The 23,371-nt window shown below is 47.4% G+C and overlaps 1 protein-coding gene across 1 annotated transcript; it reads right to left on the bottom strand.

Moving 5' to 3' along the window:
- Positions 1 to 3,100: 3,100 nt before the first annotated feature.
- Positions 3,101 to 23,008, bottom strand: LOC140193146 (uncharacterized). The gene is made up of 2 exons (XM_072250560.1): positions 22,166 to 23,008; positions 3,101 to 4,013 (listed from the first exon to the last, which is right to left on the bottom strand). The coding sequence occupies exons 1-2, from the start codon at positions 22,955 to 22,957 to the stop codon at positions 3,930 to 3,932; spliced, it is 876 nt and encodes a 291-aa protein (XP_072106661.1). The 5' UTR covers positions 22,958 to 23,008; the 3' UTR covers positions 3,101 to 3,929.
- Between the last annotated feature and the right edge of the window lie 363 nt (positions 23,009 to 23,371).

Below are 23,371 nucleotides of genomic sequence, written 5' to 3'. Positions count from 1 at the left end.
CCCCCCACTCTCTCAAACTCCCTCCCCCACTCTCTCAATCTCCCTCCCCCCAACTCTCTCAATCTCTCCCTCCCCCCAACTCTCTCACTCTCTCCCTCCCCCCCACTCTCTCAATCTCTCTCCCCCCACTCTCTCAAACTCCCTCCCCCTACTCTCAATCTCCTCCCCCCCACTCTCTCAATCTCCCTCCCCCCCACTCTCTCAATCTCCCTCCCCCCACTCTCTCAATCTCCCTCCCCCCACAAACTCCCTCCCCCACACTCTCTCAATCTCCCTCCCCCCACAAACTCTCTCCCGCCCACTCTCTCAATCTCTCCCTCCCCCCTCAATCTGAATCTCTCCCTGCCCCCACTCTCTCAATCTCTCCCTCCACCCCCACTCTCTCAATCTCTCCCTCCACCCCCACTCTCTCAAACTTCCTCCCCCCCACTCTCTCAATCTCCCTCCCCCCCACTCTCTCAAACTCCCTCCCCCCCACTCTCTCAAACTCCCTCCCCTACTCTCAATCTCTCCCTCCCCCCCCACTCTCTCAATCTCCCCTTCCCCCCTCAATCTGAATCTCTCCCTCCCCCCCACTCTCTCAATCTCTCCCGCCCCCCTCAATCTGAATCTCTCCCTCTCTCACCCCACTCTCTCAATCTCTCCCTCCCCCCTCAATCTCAATCTCTCCCTCCCCCCACTATCTCTCCCTCCCCCCTCAATCTCAATCTCTCCCTCCCCCCACTCTCTCAATCTCACTCCCCCCCCACTTTCTCAATCTCCCTCCCCTACTCTCAATCTCTCCCTCCCCCGCACTCTCTCAATCTCTCCCCCCCCACTCTCTCAAACTCCCTCCCCCACCACTCTCTCAAACTCTCCCCCAACTCTCTCAAACTCTCCCCCCCACTCTCTCAAATTCCCTCCCCCACCACTCTCTCAAACTCTCCCCCCACTCTCTCAAACTCCCTCCCCCCACTCTCTCAATCTCCCTCCCCCCACAAACTCCCTCCCCCCACTCTCTCAATCTCCCTCCCCCCCACTCTCTCAATCTCCCTCCCCCCTCAATCTCTCCCTCACCCCCACTCTCTCAATCTCCCTCCCCCCAACTCTCTCAATCTCCATCCCCCCACTCTCTAACTCCCTCCCCCCCAGTCTCTCAATCTCCCTCCCCCCACTCTCTCAATCTCTCTCCCCCACTCTCTCAATCTCTCTCCCCCTACTCTCAATCTCTCCCTCCCTCCCACTCTCCCAATCTCTCCCTCCCCCCACTCTCCCAATCTCTCCTTCCCCCCCACTCTCCCAATCTCTCCCTCCCCCCCACTCTCCCAATCTCTCTATCCCCCCCTCAATCTGAATCTCTCCTTCCCCCCACTCTCTCAATCTCTCCCTCCCCCTACTTTCAATCTCTCCCTCCCCCCCACTCTCTCAATCTCTCCCTCCTCCCCACTCTCTCAAATTCCCACCCCCCCACTCTCTCAATCTCTCCCTCCCCCCACTCTCTCAATCTCCTCCCGCCACTCTCTCAATCTCCCGCGCCCTACTCTCAATCTCTCCCTCCCCCCAATCTGAATCTCTCCCTCCCCTAATCTCAATCTCTCCCTCCCCCCACTCTCTCCCTCCCCCACTCTCTCAATCTCCCTCCCCCCACTCTCTCAATCTCCCTCCCCCCTCAATCTCTCCCTCCTCCCCACTCCCTCAATCTCTCCCTGCCCCCAACTCTCTCAATCTCCATCCCCCCCACTCTCTAACTCCCTCCCCCAGTCTCTCAATCTCCCTCCCCCCACTCTCTCAATTTCTCTCCCCCCACTCTCTCAATTTCTCTCCCCCCACTCTCTCAATCTCCCTCCCCTCCACTCTCTCAATCTCCCTCCCCCCCACTCTCTCAATCTCCCTCCCCCCGACAAACTCCCTCCACCCACTCTCGATCTCTACCTCCTCCCGCAATCTGAATTTCTCCCTCCCCCTACTCTCAATCTCTCCCTCCCCCCCACTCTCTCAATCTCTCCCTCCCCCCCTCAATCTGAATCTCTCCCTCTCCCCACTCTCTCAATCTCTCCCTCCCCCCCACTCTCTCAATCTCTCCCTCCCCCTACTCTCAATCTCTCTCTCCCCCCTCAATCTGAATCTCTCCCTCCCCCCACTCTATCAATCTCCCTCCCCAGTTCAATCTCTCCCTCCCCCCCACTCTCTCAATCTCTCTCCCCCCTCAATCTCTCCCTCCTCCCCACTCCCTCAATCTCTCCCTGCCCCCAACTCTCTCAATCTCCATCCCCCCCACTCTCTAACTCCCTCCCCCCAGTCTCTCAATCTCCCTCCCCCCACTCTCTCAATTTCTCTCCCCCCACTCTCTCAATTTCTCTCCCCTCCACTCTCTCAATCTCCCTCCCCTCCACTCTCTCAATCTCCCTCCCCCCCACTCTCTCAATCTCCCTCCCCCCGACAAACTCCCTCCACCCACTCTCAATCTCTACCTCCTCCCGCAATCTGAATTTCTCCCTCCCCCTACTCTCAATCTCTCTCTCCCCCCCACTCTCTCAATCTCTCCCTCCCCCCCTCAATCTGAATCTCTCCCTCTCCCCACTCTCTCAATCTCTCCCTCCCCCCCACTCTCTCAATCTCTCCCTCCCCCTACTCTCAATCTCTCCCTCCCCCCTCAATCTGAATCTCTCCCTCCCCCCACTCTATCAATCTCCCTCCCCCCACTCTCTCAATCTCTCTCCCCCCACTCTCTCAAACTCCCTCCCCCACTCTCTCAAACTCCCTCCCCCACTCTCAATCTCTCCCTCCCCCACTCTCTCAATCTCCCTCCCCCCCACTCTCTCAATCTCCCTCCCCCTACAAACTCCCTCCCCCCACTCTCTCAATCTCCTTCCCCCCACAAACTCCCTCCCCCCAATCTCTCAATCTGCCTCCCCCCACAAACTCCCTCTCCCCTACTCTCTCAATCTCCCTCCCCCCCACTCTCTCAATCTCTCCCTCCCCCCCCTCTCAATCTCCCTCCCCCCCACTCTCTCAATCTCTCCCTCCCCCCCCTCTCAATCTCCCTCCCCCCCACTCTCTCAATCTCTCCCTCCCCCCCCCTCTCTCAATCTCCCTCCCCCCCCACTCTGTTTCTCCACGGGTGAAGCATGCATCTACAAGCAGGCAACCCTCCTCCCTCTCTCCTGGAGCAGTGCCATATGACAGTCATTGCTGTCATAGCATCACAGAATATTTCAGCACGGAAACAGACTATTCCACCCATCTAGTCTGTGCTGAACTATTAATCTGCCTAGTCCCACCAACCCTCCCCTTCATACCCCTCCCACCCATGTACTCATCCGAACTTTTCTTACATGTTGCAGGGGAACCCACACCCACCACTTCCACCGACAGCTCGTTCCGCACTCTCACCACCCTCTCAGTGAAGAAACTCCCCCACAGGTCCCCTGAAATATTTCACCTTTCACCCTTAGCTCGTGACCTCTAGCTCTAGTCGCACCCAGTCTCAGAGAAAAAAAGCCTGTCTATTCTCCAAATAATTTTGTACATATCTATTAAATAAATCTCCCCTCCTTCTCCTACGCTCCAGGGAATAAAGTCCTCACCCGTTCAGCCTTTCCTCTAACCCAGGTCCTCACGTCTCGGCAATATCCTTGTAAAGTTTCTCTGTACTCTTTCAACCTTATTGACCCCCCCTCCTGTGGTTCGGTGACCAGACCTGCACACAATGCTCCAAGCCCGTTAAAAGCAAGGGAAGGGGTTGCTGTTTCCTAAATCCAATTCTGTCATTGACGGAGTGACATTGCCAGTTACGGAAAGAGCAATAAAGATTGAAGAGTATAGCCATGCATTACTGCACCATGTCTGTCCCCGCTTTGGACTATAACAGTACAGAGCCAGAGCAGTGGGTGAGAGGCCGGTGTGACACAACAAAGGATGGTCAGGGTCATTGGAGCCAAGCACAAGCCTCATCCCCGCCGGATCTCTCTCAGTTTCTCAGCAACCTCCTTCAGTTCCTTCTCGATCTCAGCAAGGTTCCTCAGCTTACCAACCTGGGGAAATCAGACAGAGTGGGTCAAATGTTAGAAATCAGCTCCATTCACCTTTTCCAATTATCTGCCGGTGACGGTCCGAAAGGGTCAGGGTTCTTCCCATATCGTGTGTCAATGCTTTGGCTGACGGAATCGATAGCTTTGTGGATGATACGAAGATGGGTGGAGGGGCAGGTTGTGTTGAGGAAGCAAGGTGTCTGTATAGAAGGATTTGGACAGATTAGAAGAATGGGCAAAGAAATGGCAGATGGAATACAGTGTCGGGAAGTGTATGTTGGGCTGGAATAAAGGTATCGATTATTTTCTAAATGAGGAAAAAATTCAGAAATCAAAGGTGCAAAGCGACTTGGAAGTCCTTGTGCAGGATTCCCCAAAGGTTAACTTGCAGGTTGAATTGGTGGTGAGGAAGGAAATGCAGTGTTAGCATTCATTTTGAGAGGACTAGAATGTAAGCAAAGATTACTGAGGCTTTATAAACCACTGGTCAGACTGTGAGTAGTTGTGGGCCCCTTATCAAAGGTGTGCTGACATTTGACAGGGCCCAGAGAAGGTTCACAAGGATGATTCCGTGTATTAATATATGAGGAGCATTTGATGATTCCGTGTCTGTACAACTGGAATTTAGAAGAATGGGGGGCACCTCATTGAAACACATCAGATGTTGAAAGGTTTAGTCAGAGTGGATGTGGAGAGAATGTTTTCTATTGTGTGGGGGGGGGGGGCGGGGAGTCTAAGACCAGAGGCTACAGACTCAGAATAGAAAGACACCCCTTTAGAACAGAGATGAAGAGTAATTTCTTCATCATTGCTATAGAGGGCTGTGAAGGCCCCGTCATTGGGTACATTTCAAGTGAAGGTTGATAGGTTCTTGATTAGTCAGGGTGTCAAAGGTTACATGAAGACAGCAGGAGAATGGGGTTGAGAGGGATAATAAATCAGCCAAGATGGAATGTCCAAGCAGATTCAGTTGGCTGAATGGCCTAATTTTGTTCCAATGTCTTATGGTCATATGGCCTTCTACATTTACATGTATTAGGAATTTGCTGTGGTGTATGTAGGGTGGTCCCTGAGAATCTCTGTAGTGTTCCCAAAGTTCAAAGTCCAAAGTAAATATATTATCAAAGAATGCATATGTTACCATATACTTCCAAAAGATTTATTTTCTTGCAGGCATTTACAACAAAAATAAAGAAAGACGTTAGCAAACTACGTACATAAATAAAGACTAGCATAACTAATGTGCAAAAGCCAAATTGTGCAAATAAAATATAAATAATAGAGAATAGGAGTTGTAAAGTCTTTGAAAGTGAGTCTGTAGTTTGTGGAATCAGTTCAGAGTTGTGGTGAGTGAAGTTATCCACACTGGTTCAGGAGGCTGATGGTTGTGGGGTAGTAACTGTTCCTGAACCTGGTGGTGTGGGACCTGAGGCTCATTGTGGTGAATGAAGTTATCCACACTGGTTCAGGAGCCTGATGGTTGAGGGGTAATAACTGTTCCTGAACCTGGTGGTGTGGGACCTGAGGCTCATTGTGGTGAGTGAAGTTATCCACACTAGTTCAGGAGCCTGATGGTTGAGGGGTAATAACTGTTCCTGAACCTGGTGGTGTGGGACCTGAGGCTCATTGTGGTGAGTGAAGTTATCCACACTGGTTCAGGAGCCTGATGGTTGACTCTTCCTGAACATGCTGGTGTGGGACCTGAGGCTCCTGTACCTCCTCCCCGATGGCAGCATGGTCTGGGTGGTGGGGTCTTTGATGATGGACGCTGCTTTCCTGCAACAGCGCTCCATGTAGATGTGCTCAGTGATAGAAACATAGAAAATAGGTGCAGGAGTAGGCCATTCGGCCCTTCAAGTCTGCACCGCCATTTATTATGATCATGGCTGATCATCCAACTCAGAACCCTGCCCCAGCCTTCCCTCCATTCCCCCTGATCCCCGTAGCCACAAGGGCCATATCTAACTCCCTCTTAATTATAGCCAATGAACTGGCCTCAACTGTTTCCTGTGGCAGAGAATTCCACAGATTCACCACTCTCTGTGTGAAGAAGTTTTTCCTAATCTCAGTCCTAAAAGGCTTCCCCTTTATCCTCAAACTGTGACCCCTCGTTCTGGACTTCCCCAACATCGGGAACAATCTTCCTGCATCTAGCCTGTCCAATCCCTTTAGGATTTTATATGTTTCAATCAGATCCCCCCTCAATCTTCTAAATTCCAACGAGTACAAGCCCAGTTCATCCAGTCTTTCTTCATATGAAAGTCCTGCCATCCCAGGAATCAATCTGGTGAACCTTCTTTGTACTCCCTCTATGGCAAGGATGTCTTTCCTCAGATTAGGGGACCAAAACTGCACACAATACTCCAGGTGTGGTCTCACCAAGGCCTTGTACAACTGCAGTAGTACCTCCCTGCTCCTGTACTCGAATCCTCTTGCTATAAATGCCAGCATACCATTCGCCTTTTTCACCGCCTGCTGTACCTGCATGCCAACTTTCAATGACTGGTGTATAATGACACCCAGGTCTCGTAGCACCTCCCCTTTTCCTAATCGGCCACCATTCAGATAATAATCTGTTTTCCTATTTTTGCCACCAAAGTGGATAACTTCACACTTATCCACATTAAATTGCATCTGCCATGAATTTGCCCACTCACCCAACCTATCCAAGTCACTCTGCATCCTCTTAGCATCCTCCTCACAGCTAACACTGCCCCCCAGCTTCGTGTCATCCGCAAACTTGGAGATGCTGCATTTAATTCCCTCATCCAAGCCATTAATATACATTGTAAACAACTGGGGTCCCAGCACTGAGCCTTGCGATACCCCACTAGTCACCGCCTGCCATTCTGAAAAGGTCCCGTTTATTCCCACTCTTTGCTTCCTGTCTGCTAACCAATTCTCTATCCACATCAATACCTTACCCCGAATACCATGTGCTTTAAGTTTGCACACTAATCTCCTGTGTGGGACCTTGTCAAAAGCCTTTTGAAAATCCAAATATACCACATCCACTGGTTCTCCCCTATCCACTCTACTAGTTACATCCTCAAAAAATTCTATGAGATTCGTCAGACATGATTTTCCTTTCACAAATCCATGCTGACTTTGTCCGATGATTTCACCGCTTTCCAAATGTGCTGTTATCACATCTTTGATAACCGACTCCAGCAGTTTCCCCACCACCGACGTTAGGCTAACCGGTCTATACTTCCCCGGTTTCTCTCTCCCTCCTTTTTTAAAAAGTGGGGTTACTTTAGCCACCCTCCAATCCTCAGGAACTAGTCCAGAATCTAACGAGTTTTGAAAAATTATCATTAATGAATCCACTATTTCTTGGGCTACTTCCTTAAGCACTCTCGGATGCAGACCATCTGGCCCTGGGGATTTATCTGCCTCTAATCCCTTCAACTTACCCAACACCACTTCCCTACTAACATGGATTCAAAGAAGGAGGTTGAGAGTCTGAGTGGGAGTGCCGAGAAAGACATTTTTGAAATTTTCGTTATTTTTTTTTCTCCAACGGCGTTCTGAGAGGCGGGACTGCGCAGGCGTGTGACGTCGGGCTGTGCAGCGCGGCAGATTTAAAAGGAACAGAGCCTCATAGAGCGGGCAGCGTAGTTTGCGGGCTGCGGAGTGAGCCGGGAGCAGAGTGAAGGCTTAAGGGCTTCGGCTCAACGGGCTTAGGCAGAAACAGGCGAGGAAGGTTTGGCATTCATTTTCTGTTGTTATTTGAGGAGAGGGGCAGTATGAGTGTGAGGGCAGTTTGCTGTTCTCGGTGTCAGATGTGGGAGGCCCTGGAGTCTCCAAGCCTCCCGGACGTCTACATCTGCGCCAAGTGCATCGAGATGCAGCTCCTAAGGGACCGCGTTACGGAACTGGAGCTGCAGCTCGATGACCTTCGTCTGGTCAGGGAGAGTGAGGAGGTGATAGAGAGGAGTTGCAGGCAGGTGGTCACGCCGGGGCCACGGGAGGCAGACAAGTGGGTCACGGTTAGGAGGGGGAAGGGGAAAGGTCAGGTAATAGGGAGTACCCCGGTGGCTGTGCCCCTTAACAACAGGTAATCCTGTTTGAGTACTGTTGGGGGGGACAGCTTACCCGGGGGAAGCGACAGTGGCCGTGCCTCCGGCACAGAGTCCGGCCCTGTAGCTCAGAAGGGTAGGGCAAGGAAGAGGAGGGCAGTTGTGATAGGGGACTCGATAGTAAGGGGGTCAGATAGGCGATTCTGTGGACGCAGTCCAGAGACCCGGATGGTAGTTTGCCTCCCTGGTGCCAGGGTCCGGGATATTTCTGATAGTGTCCAAGATATCCTGAAGTGGGAGGGTGAGGAGCCAGAAGTTGTGGTACATATAGATACCAATGACATAGGTAGGAAAAAGGATGAGGTCCTGAAAGGAGAATATAGGGAGCTAGGAAGGGAGTTGAGAAAAAGGACCGCAAAGGTAGTAATCTCGGGATTACTGCCTGTGCCACGCGACAGTGAGAGTAGGAATGCGATGAGGTGGAGGATAAATGCGTGGCTGAGGGATTGGAGCAGGGGGCAGGGATTCAAGTTTTTGGATCATTGGGACCTCTTTTGGCGCAGGCGTGACCTGTACAAAAAGGACGGGTTGCACTTGAATCCTAGGGGGACCAATATCCTGGCAGGGAGATTAGCGGGGGCTACTGAGGTGACTTTAAACTAGAATGGTTGGGGGGTGGGAATCAAATTAAAGAGGCTAGGCGTGAGGAGGTTAGTTCACTACAGGGGGATGGGAACCAGTGCAGAGAGACAGAGGGGTGTAAAGTGAGGGTAGAAACAAAAAGTACTATGGAGAAAAGTAAAAGTGGCAGGCCGACAAATCCAGGGCAAGCATTAAAGAGGGCCACTTTTCAGCATAATTGTAAAAGGACTAAGAGAGTTGTAAAAGAGCGCCTGAAGGCTTTGTGTGTCAATGCAAGGAGCATTCGTAATAAGGTGGATGAATTGAAAGTGCAGATTGTTATTAATGATTATGATATAGTTGGGATCACAGAGACATGGCTCCAGGGTGACCAGGGATGGGAGCTCAACGTTCAGGGATATTCAATATTCAGGAGGAATAGACATGAAGAAAGGGGAGGTGGGGTGGCGTTGCAGGTTAAAGAAGAGATTAACGCAATAGAAAGGAAGGACATAGCCGGGAAGATGTGGAATCGATATGGGTAGAGCTGCGTAACACTAAGGGGCAGAAGACGCTGGTGGGAGTTGTGTACAGGCCACCTAACAGTAGTAGTGAGGTCGGAGATGGTATTAAACAGGAAATTAGAAATGTGTGCAATAAAGGAACAGCAGTTATAATGGGTGACTTCAATCTACATGTAGATTGGGTGAACCAAATTGGTAAAGGTGCTGAGGAAGAGGATTTCTTGGAATGTATGCCGGATGGTTTTTTGAACCAACATGTCGAGGAACCAACTAGAGAGCAGGCTATTCTGGACTGGGTTTTGAGCAATGAGGAAGGGTTAATTAGCAATCTTGTCGTGAGAGGCCCCTTGGGTAAGAGTGACCATAATATGGTGGAATTCTTCATTAAGATGGAGAGTGACATAGTTAATTCAGAAACAAAGGTTCTGAACTTAAAGAGGGGTAACTTTGAAGGTATGAGATGTGAATTAGCTAAGATAGACTGGCAAATGACACTTAAAGGATTGACGGTGGATATGCAATGGCAAGCATTTAAAGATTGCATGGATGAACTACAACAATTGTTCATTCCAGTTTGGCAAAAGAATAAATCAAGGAAGGTAGTGCACCCGTGGCTGACAAGAGAAATTAGGGATAGTATCAATTCCAAAGAAGAAGCATACAAATTAGCCAGAGAAAGTGGATCACCTGAGGACTGGGAGAAATTCAGAGTTCAGCAGAGGAGGACAAAGGGCTTAATTAGGAAGGGGAAAAAAGATTATGAGAGAAAACTGGCAGGCAACATAAAAACGGACTGTAAAAGCTTTTATAGATATGTAAAAAGGAAAAGACTAGTAAAGACAAATGTAGGTCCCCTGCAGGCAGAAACAGGTGAATTGATTATGGGGAGCAAGGACATGGCAGACCAATTGAATAATTACTTTGGTTCTGTCTTCACTAAGGAGGACATAAATAATCTTCCAGAAATAGTAGGGGACAGAGGGTCCAGTGAGATGGAGGAACTGAGCGAAATACATGTTAGTAGGGAAGTGGTGTTAGGTAAATTGAAAGGATTGAAGGCAGATAAATCCCCAGGGCCAGATGGTCTGCATCCCAGGGTGCTTAAGGAAGTAGCCCAAGAAATAGTGGATGCATTAGTGATAATTTTTCAAAACTCTTTAGATTCTGGACTAGTTCCTGAGGATTGGAGGGTGGCTAATGTAACTCCACTTTTTAAAAAAGGAGGGAGAGAGAAACCGGGGAATTATAGACCGGTTAGCCTAACGTCAGTGGTGGGGAAACTGCTGGAGTCAGTTATCAAGGATGTGATAACAGCACATTTGGAAAGCGGTGAAATGATCAGACAAAGTCAGCATGGATTTGTGAAAGGAAAATCATGTCTGATGAATCTCATAGAATTTTTTGAGGAAGTAACTAGTAGAGTGGATAGGGGAGAACCAGTGGATGTGGTATATTTGGATTTTCAAAAGGCTTTTGACAAGGTCCCACACAGGAGATTAGTGTGCAAACTTAAAGCACACGGTATTGCGGGTAAGGTATTGGTGTGGGTGGAGAGTTGGTTAGCAGACAGGAAGCAAAGAGTGGGAATAAACGGGACCTTTTCAGAATGGCAGGCGGTGACTAGTGGGGTACCGCAAGGCTCGGTGCTGGGACCCCAGTTGTTTATAATATATATTAATGACTTGGATGAGGGAATTAAATGCAGCATCTCCAAGTTTGCGGAGGACACGAAGCTGGGTGGCAGTGTTAGCTGTGAGGAGGATGCTAAGAGGATGCAGGGTGACTTGGATAGGTTGGGTGAGTGGGCAAATTCATGGCAGATGCAATTTAATGTGGATAAATGTGAAGTTATCCACTTTGGTGGCAAAAATAGGAAAACAGATTATTATCTGAATGGTGGCCGATTCGGAAAAGGGGAGGTGCAACGAGACCTGGGTGTCATTATACACCAGTCATTGAAAGTGGGCATGCAGGTACAGCAGGTGGTGAAAAAGGCGAATGGTATGCTGGCATTTATAGCGAGAGGATTCGAGTACAGGAGCAGGGAGGTACTACTGCAGTTGTACAAGGCCTTGGTGAGACCACACCTGGAGTATTGTGTGCAGTTTTGGTCCCCTAATCTGAGGAAAGACATCCTTGCCATAGAGGGAGTACAAAGAAGGTTCACCAGATTGATTCCTGGGATGGCAGGACTTTCATATGAAGAAAGACTGGATGAACTGGGCTTGTACTCGTTGGAATTTAGAAGATTGAGGGGGGATCTGATTGAAACGTATAAGATCCTAAAGGGATTGGACAGGCTAGATACAGGAAGATTGTTCCCGATGTTGGGGAAGTCCAGAACGAGGGGCCACAGTTTGAGGATAGAGGGGAAGCCTTTTAGGACCGAGATTAGGAAAAACTTCTTCACACAGAGAGTGGTGAATCTGTGGAATTCTCTGCCACAGGAAACAGTTGAGGCCAGTTCATTGGCTATATTTAAGAGGGAGTTAGATATGGCCCTTGTGGCTACGGGGGTCAGGGGGTATGGAGGGAAGGCTGGGGCGGGGTTCTGAGTTGGATGATCAGCCATGATCATAATAAATGGCAGTGCAGGCTCAAAGGGCCGAATGGCCTACTCCTGCACCTATTTTCTATGTATGTTTCTATGTATGTATTTCGCTCAGTTCCTCCATCTCACTGGACCCTCTGTCCCCTACTATTTCTGGAAGATTATTTATGTCCTCCTTAGTGAAGACAGAACCAAAGTAGTTATTCAATTGGTCTGCCATGTCCTTGTTCCCCATGATCAATTCACCTGTTTCTGTCTGTAGGGGACCTACATTTGTCTTTACCAGTCTTTTCCTTTTTACATATCTATAAAAGATGGGGAGGGTTTTCCCTGTGAAGTGCTGGTGGGAACATTCTACCTCTAACTTAGGTTATTGGTGTATTGATTAGCCATGTTTCAAGCAGCAGACAAAATTCTGGAGGAATTCAGCAGGTCAGGCAGCATCTACGGAAGGGAATGAACATTCAACGTTTTGGGCCGGAACTTTTCATCAGGATCTGATGAAGGGTCTCCACTATTTATTCACTTTCTCTCAGTCATCAAGGACATCCACCATCCAGGCCACGCTCTCTGCTTGCTGATTCCATCAGGAGGGAGGTATAGCAGCCTATGGACTCAGGAACGGGCATTACCCCACAACCATCAGGCTCCTGAACCAGTGTGGGTAACTTCACTCACCACAATGAGCCTCAGGTCCCACACCACCAGGTTCAGGAACAGTTATTACCCGACAACCATCAGGCTCCTGAACCAGTGTGGATAACTTCACTCACCACAATGAGCCTCAGGTCCCACACCACCAGGTTCAGGAACAGTTATTACCCCACAACCATCAGGCTCCTGAACCAGTGTGGATAACTTCACTCACCACAATGAGCCTCAGGTCCCACACCACCAGGTTCAGGAACAGTTATTACCCCACAACCATCAGGCTCCTGAACCAGTGTGGATAACTTCACTCACCACAATGAGACTCAGGTCCCACACCACCAGGTTCAGGAACAGTTATTACCCCTCAACCATCAGGCTCCTGAACCAGTGTGGATAACTTCACTCACCACAATGAGCCTCAGGTCCCACACCACCAGGTTCAGGAACAGTTATTACCCCACAACCATCAGGCTCCTGAACCAGTGTGGATAACTTCACTTCATCTCTGAACTGATTCCACAATCTAGGGATGAACTTTCAAGGACTCTATAACTTATATATATATATATTTTTTTAAATCTATCATAGAGAAGCACAGCACAGAAACAGGCCCTTCAGCCCATCTAGTTCATGCCAAAACTTCCATTGACCTGCAAGGGACCACAGCCCTCCAGACGCCTGTTATTCTTGTATCTATCCTAACTTCTCTCACAAGTTAAAATTGAGCCCACATGCACTACTTGTGCTGGCAGTTCATTCCACATTCACACGACTCTCGGTGTGAAGAAGTTTCCCCTCATGTTTCCCTTAAAGTTCTCACCTTTCACCTTTAACTCATGATCTCTGGCTGTAGTCAAACTTAACTTCAGTGCAAAAAGCGTGCTTGCATTTACCCTTTCTATACTGCTCATAATTTTGTATACCTCTATCAAATCTCCTCTCAAGCTTCCACGTTCTAAAGAATACAGAGCTAACCTACTCAACCTTTTCTTTTCACTCAGGTCCTCCAGACCCGCCAACGTCCTTGTAAATTTTCTTTGTACTCTTTCAACCTTATTTACATCTTTCCTGTAGGTAGGTGGTCAAAACTGCACACAATACTCCAAATTGGGCCTCACAAACGTCTTATACAACTTCAACATAACATCCCATCTCCTGTACTCAGTGCTTTGATTTATGAAGGCCAATGTGCCAAAAGCTTCTTTACAACCCTATCTACCTGTGATGCCACTTTCAATGAATTATGTACTTGAATTCCCCGATTCCATTGTCCTACCACGCTCCTCACTGCCCTACCATTCACTGTGTAAGATCTACCCTGGCTGGTCCTACCGAACGGCAACACCACGCACTTGCCTGCATTCAATTCCATCTGCCATTTTTCCAGCAGGTGCAGGTACCCCTGTAAGCCATGATAGCCTCCCTCATTGTCCACTATGCTCCCCATCTTGGTGTTATCCATCTATCTATTATTTGCAAAGTCTTTCTTCTGTGGTTCAGTTGTTTGTCAGTCTTTGTGTGTAGTTTTTCATTGATTCTATTGTAATTCTCCATTCTACAGTGAATGCCCATAAGAAACTTAAACCTCAGGATTGTATACAAGACCATAAGATATCGGAGCAGAATTAGGCCATTCGGGCCATCGAGTCTGCTCTGCCATTCAATCATGGGCTGATCCAATTCTTCAAGTCATCCCCACTCCCCTACCTTCTCCCCATACCCTTTGATGGCCTAGCTAATCAAGAACTTATCTATCTCTGCCTTAAATGCACTTAATGACTTGGCCTCCACAGCCTCTCGTGGCAACAAATTCCACAGAGTTACCACCCTCTGACTAAAGTAATTTCTCCGCATCTCTGTTCAAAATGGGCGTCTTTCAATCCTGAAGTCATGCCCTCTTGTCATAGATTCCCCTACCATGTGAAATAACTTTGCCATATCTAATCTGTTCAGCCTTTTAACATTCGGAAGATGAGATTCCCCCTCATTCTCCTGAACTCCAGGGAATACAGCCCAAGAGCTGCCAGACATTCCTCATACAGTAACCCTTTCATTCCTGGAATCATTCTCGTGAATCTTCTCTGAACCCTCTCCAATGTCAGTATATCCTTTCCAAAATAAGGAGCCCAGAACTGCACACAATACTCCAAGTGTGGTCTCACGAGTGCCTTATAGAGCCTCAATATCACATGCCTGCTCTTTAATTCTGCACCTCGAGAAATGAATTCCAACATTGCATTCACCTTCTTCACCACCAACTCAACCTGGAGGTTAACCTTTAGGGTATCCCGCACAAGGACTCCCAAGTCCCTTTGCATCTCTGCATTTTGAATTCTCCCCCCATCTAAATAATAGTCTGCCTGTTTATTTCTTCCACCGAAGTGCATGACCATACACTTTCCAACATTGTATTTCATTTGCCACTTCTTTGCCCATTCCCCTAAACTAAGTATCTCTGTTTCAACACTACCTGCTCCTCCACCTATCTTTGTATCATTGGCAAATTTAGCCACGAATCCATTAATACTGTAGTCCAAATCATTGATATACATTGTAAAAAGCAGTGGTCCCAACACCGACCCCTGTAGAACTCCACTGGTAACCGGCAGCCAGCCAGAATAGGGTCCCTTTATTCCCACTCTCTGTTTTCTGCTGACCAGCCAATGCTCCACCCACGCTAGTAACTTCCCTGTAATTGCATGGGCTCTTATCTTGCTAAGCAGCCTCATGTGTGGCACCTTGTCAAAGGCCCTTTGAAAATCCAAGTACACCACATCTACTGCATCTCCTTTGTCTACCCTGCTTGCAATTTCCTCAAAGAATTGCAGTAGGTTTGTCAGGCAGGATTTTCCTTTCAGGAAACCATGCTGGCTTTGGCCTATCTTGTCACGTGCCTCCAGGTACTTCGTAATCTCATTCCTAACAATCGAATCCAGCAACTTCCCAACCACTTATGTCAGGCTAACAGGTCTATAGTTTCCTTTCTGCTGCCTCCCACCCTTCTTAAATAGGGGAGTAACATTTGCAATTTTCCAGTCATCTGGTACAATGCCAGAAATCTATCAATTCTTGAAAGATCATTGTTAATGCCTCTGCAGTCTCTCCAGTTACTTCCTTCAGAACCCAAGGGTGCATTCCATCAGGTCCAGGAGATTTATCCACACTCAGACCATGAAGCTTCCTGAGCACCTTCTCAGTCGTAATTTTCACTGCAAAAACTTCACTTCCCTGACACTCCTGAATGTCCGGTATACTGCAGATGTCTTTCACTGTGAAGACTGATGCAAAATACGCATTCATTTCCTCTGACATCTCTGTATCTCCTATTACAATATCTCCAGCATCATTTTGTATTGGTCCTACGTCTACCCTCGAACTCTCTTTTACCGTTTATGTATTATTTAGTATCTTCTTTGATATTAGTCGCCAGCTTCCTTTCATAATTCATCTTTTCCTTCCTAATGACCTTCTTAGTTTCCTTCTGCAAGTTTTTAAAAGCTTCCCAATCCTCTACTTTCCCACGAGCTCTGTCTTCCTTGTATGCCCTCTCTTTTGCTTTTACTTTGGCTCTGACTTCACTTGTCAGCCACGGTAGTGTCCTTCTTCCCTTTGAAAAATTCTTCTTATTTGGAATATATCTGTCCTGCATGTCCACATATGGTGACATATGTATACACACTTTGATAATAAATTTACTTTGAGCTTTGAACATGAGGTCATCCAGTTGTTAGCAGAGATCTATAGGAGGAAGCTTGCCGTGTTGGTTGCAGTGCTGACGGCTGGAACCGGGCATGCCCACCCACTGAGCATTCTGGGGTGCACGGAGGTTACAAAAAAGGTGTTTTCAAAACGCCTGTCTTCCTTCCCCTAATCTGTTCCGACAAGCGAAGGTCCGCCCTTGTGGCTTTCGAGAGTTCTGCATTGTGACATATCCTGTCTCTACTCCTGCCTGGTTCAGCATGGGTGGTGCAAACACTTCCCCAAACCAACAAACGTCAGCGTAAACGCGGGAGGGGTTAGGTTTCGGGTTTGTAGGTTGTCAGCATGCTATGTTGGTGCAGTATAAGCGGGCTAGAGACGAGGGAGAGGTCAGGTTTCGGGTTTGTAGGTTGTGATCATGCTATGTTGGCGCTGGAAGTGTGATGACACTGATAGGCCTATCACTGGACTGTGATGGTGTTGACACATAACTACACATTTCACTGTATGCTTCCATTTTTTTAAAAATTAAAGATCCTTATTTGTCACGTGTACATCAAAACATACAGTGAACTGTGTTCTTTGAAGGACAGTACTATGCAATACCCAAAGGCACAAAAATATAGTGGGTGGGGGCCTGAGACTTTTGCACAGTACTGTAGTAATTTTATGTATTGCACTGTACTACTGCCACAAAAAAAAACAAATTTCATGATATGTGAGTGATGATAAACCTGATTCTGATATGGGTTTCTATTGTGGACTGAGAGTGGGAAGGGGGCAGGAACAGGGGATTCATGGTTGGGAAAAGGGGAAGGGAGAGGGGAGGGAGCAGGAAGCACCAGAGAGACATTCTGTAATGATCAATAAACCAATTGTTTGGAATCAAACAACCTTGCCTGGTGTCTCAGGAGACAGACAGACACAGACACACACACACAGACACGTGCGCGTGCAGACACACACACACGACCACCACATACATATCCAAGTTGCAAATGAGGACAAATCATGCAAACAGGAAAAAAAACATGGTAAACAAAAAGACATCCACTACGAACGGCAGAGTCCCCGAAAGCGAGCCACAACTGCGGAGCCCGTTCGGTGCTGATCAGAGCGGAGTCTCTGCCCTGAAGCTCCATGCTCGCACGGCGGCAGCTGCTCCCGAACCTGCAGCGTGTGTCCCAAGACCCCTGCACTCCCCCCCAACGATAGTAGCAAGAGGAGGGGGACTACTCAAATGCAGGCAGATGCAGCCGAACTCTGTTTCATTGAACCCACAAGTTAAGTTTGTCTTCCGCTACCAAGATGGCACCCCAACTGTACCTGCACTCTCGAGAGTCTAGTCCGCCGAATCCGCTAGATCAGTTACCTCGCTGTAGGTGGTGTTTTCCGCGCTGTTGTGTCATCATAGAGCACAGAAGTGTCATGGTAAAGGCACAACAGCATCCTTTACTTCCTTAGAAGCTTGCACAGATTTCACCTGTCTCCGAAAACCATGACAAACTTCTATAAATAGCGGAGAGTATCCTGACTGGTTGCATTACAGCCTGGAACTGAAACGCTTACAAAGAGTGTGGACACAACCTGGTCCATCACAGGCAAAGCCCTCGCCACCATTGAGCACATTTACACAGAGCAAAGCTCTGTCACACGCATCATTGAGCCTCCTGAACCGGCCTGGATAACTTTACCCACCACTACTCTGAACCATAGAACCATAGAAACTACAGCACAGAAACAGGCCCTTTGGCCCTTCTTGGCTGTGCTGAACCATTTTCTGCCTAGTCCCACTGACCTGCACACGGACCATATCCCTCCATACACCTCCCATCCATGTATCTGTCCAATTTATTCTTAAATGTTAAAAAAGAACCCGCATTTACCACCTTGTCTGGCAGCTCATTCCATACTCCCACCACTCTCTATGTGAGGAAGCCCCCCTAATGTTCCCTTTAAACTTTTCCCCCCTCACCCTTAACCCATGTCCTGTGGTTTTTTTCTCCCCTTGCCTCAGTGGAAAAAGCCTGCTTGCATTCACTCTATCTATACCCATCATAATTTTATATACCTCTATCAAATCTCCCCTCATTCTTCTACGCTCCAGGGAATAAAGTCCTAACCTATTCAACCTTTCTCTGTAACTGAGTTTCTCAAGTCCTGGCAATATCCTTGTAAACCTTCTCTGCACTCTTTCAACCTTATTTATATCCTTCCTGCAACTTGGTGACCAAAACTGAATACAATACTCCAGATTCAGCCTCACCAATGCCTTATACAACCTCATCATAACATCCCAGCTCTTAACTCAATACTTCGATTAATAAAGGCCAATGTGCCAAATGAACTGATTCCCTGATCTGTAAACTCGCTTTCCAGGACTCTGACAACTGATGCTCCCGGTATTGTTTTTATTTGCAGTCTGTTTTCTTTTGAACACTAGTTCTTTGTCAGTCTTTATGTATAGTTCTTCATAAATTCTATTCCATTTCTTTTTTCCCTGTAGAAGTCTGCAAGAACATGAATCTAAAGGCAGTGGATGGTAACAGATACATATCATAGAAACATAGAAAATAGGTGCAGGAGTAGGCCATTCGGCCCTTCGAGCCTGCACCGCCATTTATTATGATCATGGCTGATCATCCAACTCAGAACCCCGCCCCAGTCTTCCCTCCATACCCCCTGACCCCCGTAGCCACAAGGGCCATATCTAACTCCCTCTTAAATATAGCCAATGAACTGGCCTCAACTGTTTCCTGTGGCAGAGAATTCCACAGATTCACCACTCTCTGTGTGAAGAAGCTTTTCCTAATCTCGGTCCTAAAAGGCTTCCCCTTTATCCTCAAACTGTGACCCCTTGTTCTGGACTTCCCCAACATCGGGAACAATCTTCCTGCATCTAGCCTGTCCAATCCCTTTAGGATTTTATACGTTTCAATCAGATCCCCCCCTCAATCTTCTAAATTCCAACGAGTACAAGCCCAGTTCATCCAGTCTTTCTTCATATGAAAGTCCTGCCATCCCAGGAATCAATCTGGTGAACCTTCTTTGTACTCCCTCTATGGCAAGGATGTCTTTCCTCAGATTAGGAGACCAAAACTGCACACAATACTCCAGGTGTGGTCTCACCAAGGCCTTGTACAACTGCAGTAGTACCTCCTTGCTCCTGTACTCAAATCCTCTCGCTATAAATGCCAGCATACCATTCGCCTTTTTCACCGCCTGCTGTACTTGCATGCCCACTTTCAATGACTGGTGTATAATGACACCCAGGTCTCGTTGCACCTCCCCTTTTCCTAATCGGCCACCATTCAGATAATAATCTGTTTTCCTATTTTTGCCACCAAAGTGGATAACTTCACACTTATCCACATTAAATTGCATCTGCCATGAATTTGCCCACTCACCCAACCTATCCAAGTCACCCTGCATCCTCTTAGCATCCTCCTCACAGCTAACACTGCCGCCCAGCTTCGTGACAGCCGCAAACTTGGAGATGCTGCATTTAATCCCCTCATCCAAGTCATTAATATATATTGTAAACAACTGGGGTCCCAGCACTGAGCCTTGCGATACCCCACTAGTCACCGCCTGCCATTCTGAAAAGGTCCCGTTTATTCCCACTCTTTGCTTCCTGTCTGCTAACCAACTCTCCACCCACACCAATACCTTACCCCCAATACCGTGTGCTTTAAGTTTGCACACTAAACTCCTGTGTGGGACCTTGTCAAAAGCCTTCTGAAAATCCAAATATACCACATCCACTGGTTCTCCCCTATCCACTCTACTAGTTACTTCCTCAAAAAATTCTATGAGATTCGTCAGACATGATTTTCCTTTCACAAATCCATGCTGACTTTGTCCGATGATTTCACCGCTTTCCAAGTGTGCTATTATCACATCTTTGATAACTGACTTCAGCAGTTTCCCCACCACCGATGTTAGGCTAACCGGTCTATAATTCCCCCGGTCTCTCTCTCCCTCCTTTTTTAAAAAGTGGGGTTACATTAGCCACCCTCCAATCCTCAGGAACTAGTCCAGAATCTAACGAGTTTTGAAAAACTATCACTAATGCATCCACTATTTCTTGGGCTACTTCCTTAAGCACTCTGGGATGCAGACCATCTGGCCCTGGGGATTTATCTGCCTTTAATCCCTTCAATTTACCCAACACCACTTCCCTACTAACATGTATTTCGCTCAGTTCCTCCATCTCACTGGACCCTCTGTCCCCTACTATTTCTGGAAGATTATTCATGTCCTCCTTAGTGAAGGCAGAACCAAAGTAGTTATTCAATTGGTCTGCCATGTCCTTGCTCCCCATAATCAATTCACCTGTTTCTGTCTGTGGGGGACCTACATTTGTCTTTACCAGTCTTTTCCCTTTTACATATCTATAAAAGCTTTTACAGTCAGTTTTTATGTTCCCTGCCAGTTTTCTCTCATAATCTTTTTTCCCCTTCCTAGTTAAGCCCTTTGTCCTCCTCTGCTGAACTCTGAATTTCTCCCAGTCCTCAGGTGAGCCACTTTTTCTGGCTAATTTGTATGCTTCTTCTTTGGAATTGATACAATCCCTAATTTCTCTTGTCAGCCACGGGTGCACTACCTTGCTTGATTTATTCTTTTGCCAAACTGGGATGAACAATTGTTGTAGTTCATCCATGCAACCTTTAAATGCTTGCCATTGCATATCCACCGTCAATCCTTTAAGTGTCATTTGCCAGTCTATCTTAGCTAATTCACGTCTTATACCTTCAAAGTTACCCCTAAGTTCAGAACCTTTGTTTCTGAGTTAACTATGTCACTCTCCATCTTAATGAAGAATTCCACCATATTATGGTCACTCTTACCCAAGGGGCTTCTCACGACAAGATTGCTAATTAACCCTTCCTCATTGCTCAAAACCCAGTCTAGAATAGCCTGCTCTCTAGTTGGTTCCTCAACATGTTGGTTCAGAAAACCATCCCGCATACATTCCAAGAAATCCTCTTCCTCAGCACCTTTACCAATTTGGTTCACCCAATCTACATGTAGATTGAAGTCACCCATTATAACTGCTGTTCCTTTATTGCACACATTTCTAATTTCCTGTTTAATACCATCTCCGACCTCACTACTACTGTTAGGTGGCCTGTACACAACTCCCACCAGCGTCTTCTGCCCCTTAGTGTTACGCAGCTCTACCCATATCGATTCCACATCTTCCTGGCTTATGTCCTTCCTTTCTATTGCGTTAATCTCATCTTTAACCAGCAACGCCACCCCACTTCTTGAGAATATACTTTGAACGTTTGAACTTTGAATCTCATTGTGTGCCTTGTATTGTGGACTAGACAGGGCAGGACTTACACAGGGACATGGCAATACAGATCCATAATTCCTCAGAAGTGTCATCATAGATAGATAGGGTTGTAAGCTTTTTGGCATATTGGCCTTCATAAATCAAAGCCTTCAGTACAGGAGATGGGATGTTATGTCGAAGTTTGGTGAGGCCAAATTTGGAGTATTGTGTGCAGTTGTGATCACCTGTCTACAGAAAAGATGTCAATAAGCTTGAAAGAGTGCAGAGAAAATTTACAAGCATGTTGCTGGGACTTGAGGACCTGAGTTATAGGTTACGACTTTCTCCCCTGGAATGTAGAAGATTGAGGGGAGATTTGATAGTAGTATACAAAATTATAGGTAGGGGTTTAAAATTATATTAAGGGTAAATGCAGGCAAGCTATTTCCACTGGGGTTGGGTGAGACTAGAACTAAAGGTCATAGGTTATGGGAGAAAGGTCAAATATTTAAAGAGAACATGACAAGGAATTTCTTCACTTAAAGAGTGGTGTGCATGTAGTACGTGTTATCAGCAGAAGAGGTGGATACGGGTTCAAATGCAACATTTAAGAGAAGCTTGGATAGGTACATGGATGGGAAGGGTATGGGGGGGGCTATAGTCCGGGTGCAAGTGAATGGAACTAGGAAGAGTAACAGTTCAGCACAGATAGATAGGCCGAAGGGCGTGTTTCTGTGCTGCAGTGTTCTATACTCTATAACCATCACCATCACCTGGGGAAATGGAGAAAACCTATTTTTACCAACCTCATATTTCACTCTCTTTTCTTCTTCCTCTCCCTCCTCCTCTTCATCCTCACTATCCTCTTCTTTGCTGCTTTCCAAATCACGGTTCCTCTTCCACTCCTGTTCAATCTCACCCTCGTGTCTCTTCTTCAAGTCCACGCTAAAGTGATGGTGTCTCTTATCCTCGATCTCCTGTTGCTCGAGGGATTGCTTGCTACCCTCTCCCTGCAGGTGGGTTCCGACCTCCAGCATCTTCATCCCTTTCTGCCCTGCTTCAAACTGATCAGTCTCTTCATCACTGGCATTCTCCTGAACTCGCTTCTCAACACTCAGTGGTCCGTGCTCGTTCCCCGTGCTGCGATCATCTTTCCCTCCACCCCAGTGTTTCTTCCCTCCCTGCTTGTTTCCCAGTTCCTGCTTGGCGATCTTCTTGAGGAGCTCATCGATCTTGAGGAGGTCACGTTCCTCTTGCCCAACCTCACTAGAACTTTGATCCTCCTCAGATGACTCACCATGCCTCCTCTCAGAACTTTCTTTGTCTTTACCAACAACCTCTTCCTTGCTTGCATGGACCACTGCCTTGGTGTCATCTTTACTGTTGACAGCTTCCTTGTCTTCGTGTTGTTCCTCCATGTTCGGCTCTTCGCTTTTCTTGTTCTGCTCTTTGCTTTTCCTGTATCGCACCATGTCTTCCCCTTCCTTTGAAAGGAGATCCTTCTTCACATGGGATCCTCCTTGGCCATTGAGATCTTCCCCCTTTTCATCCCTCTTCTCCAAATTCTCTGCCTCATTCCACTCTGTGACTCCTGCCATCGGGTAGTTCCACTTCTTGTCGCCATTGAGAGACCTTTGCTTGGCTGAACTCTCTCCTGTGGACAAGAAACACAAGGGTTAAAACGTTCGAGGATGTTGCCATGAGGAAAGATGGGATAAATTAGGGCAGTTTGTTGAGAGGAGTCTTAATAGATTGATAGCTTCTTAATTAGTAAGGACATCAAAGGACAGGGGGAGAAGGTAGGAGAATGGGGTAGGGTGGGGAAAAAGTTGTGGAGAAGACTCGATGGGCCAATTAGCCTAATTCTGTTCCTATTACACGGTCTAATCAGGATATAAAATAGTGAGGGGACGAGATAGAATAAGTAGGAGGGACCCTGGAGGAATTGCGAACCAAGGATTAGATGGAAAGTGATGACAGGTTCCTTGAGGTTTTTATAGCTGGGGGTGGCA

The sequence above is a fragment of the Mobula birostris genome, unplaced genomic scaffold (assembly GCF_030028105.1).
Source record: "Mobula birostris isolate sMobBir1 unplaced genomic scaffold, sMobBir1.hap1 scaffold_3995, whole genome shotgun sequence".
NCBI lineage: Eukaryota > Metazoa > Chordata > Chondrichthyes > Myliobatiformes > Myliobatidae > Mobula > Mobula birostris.
The sequence above is the reverse complement of the archived record's forward strand: the minus strand, read 5'-3'. Positions and strand labels throughout refer to the sequence as shown.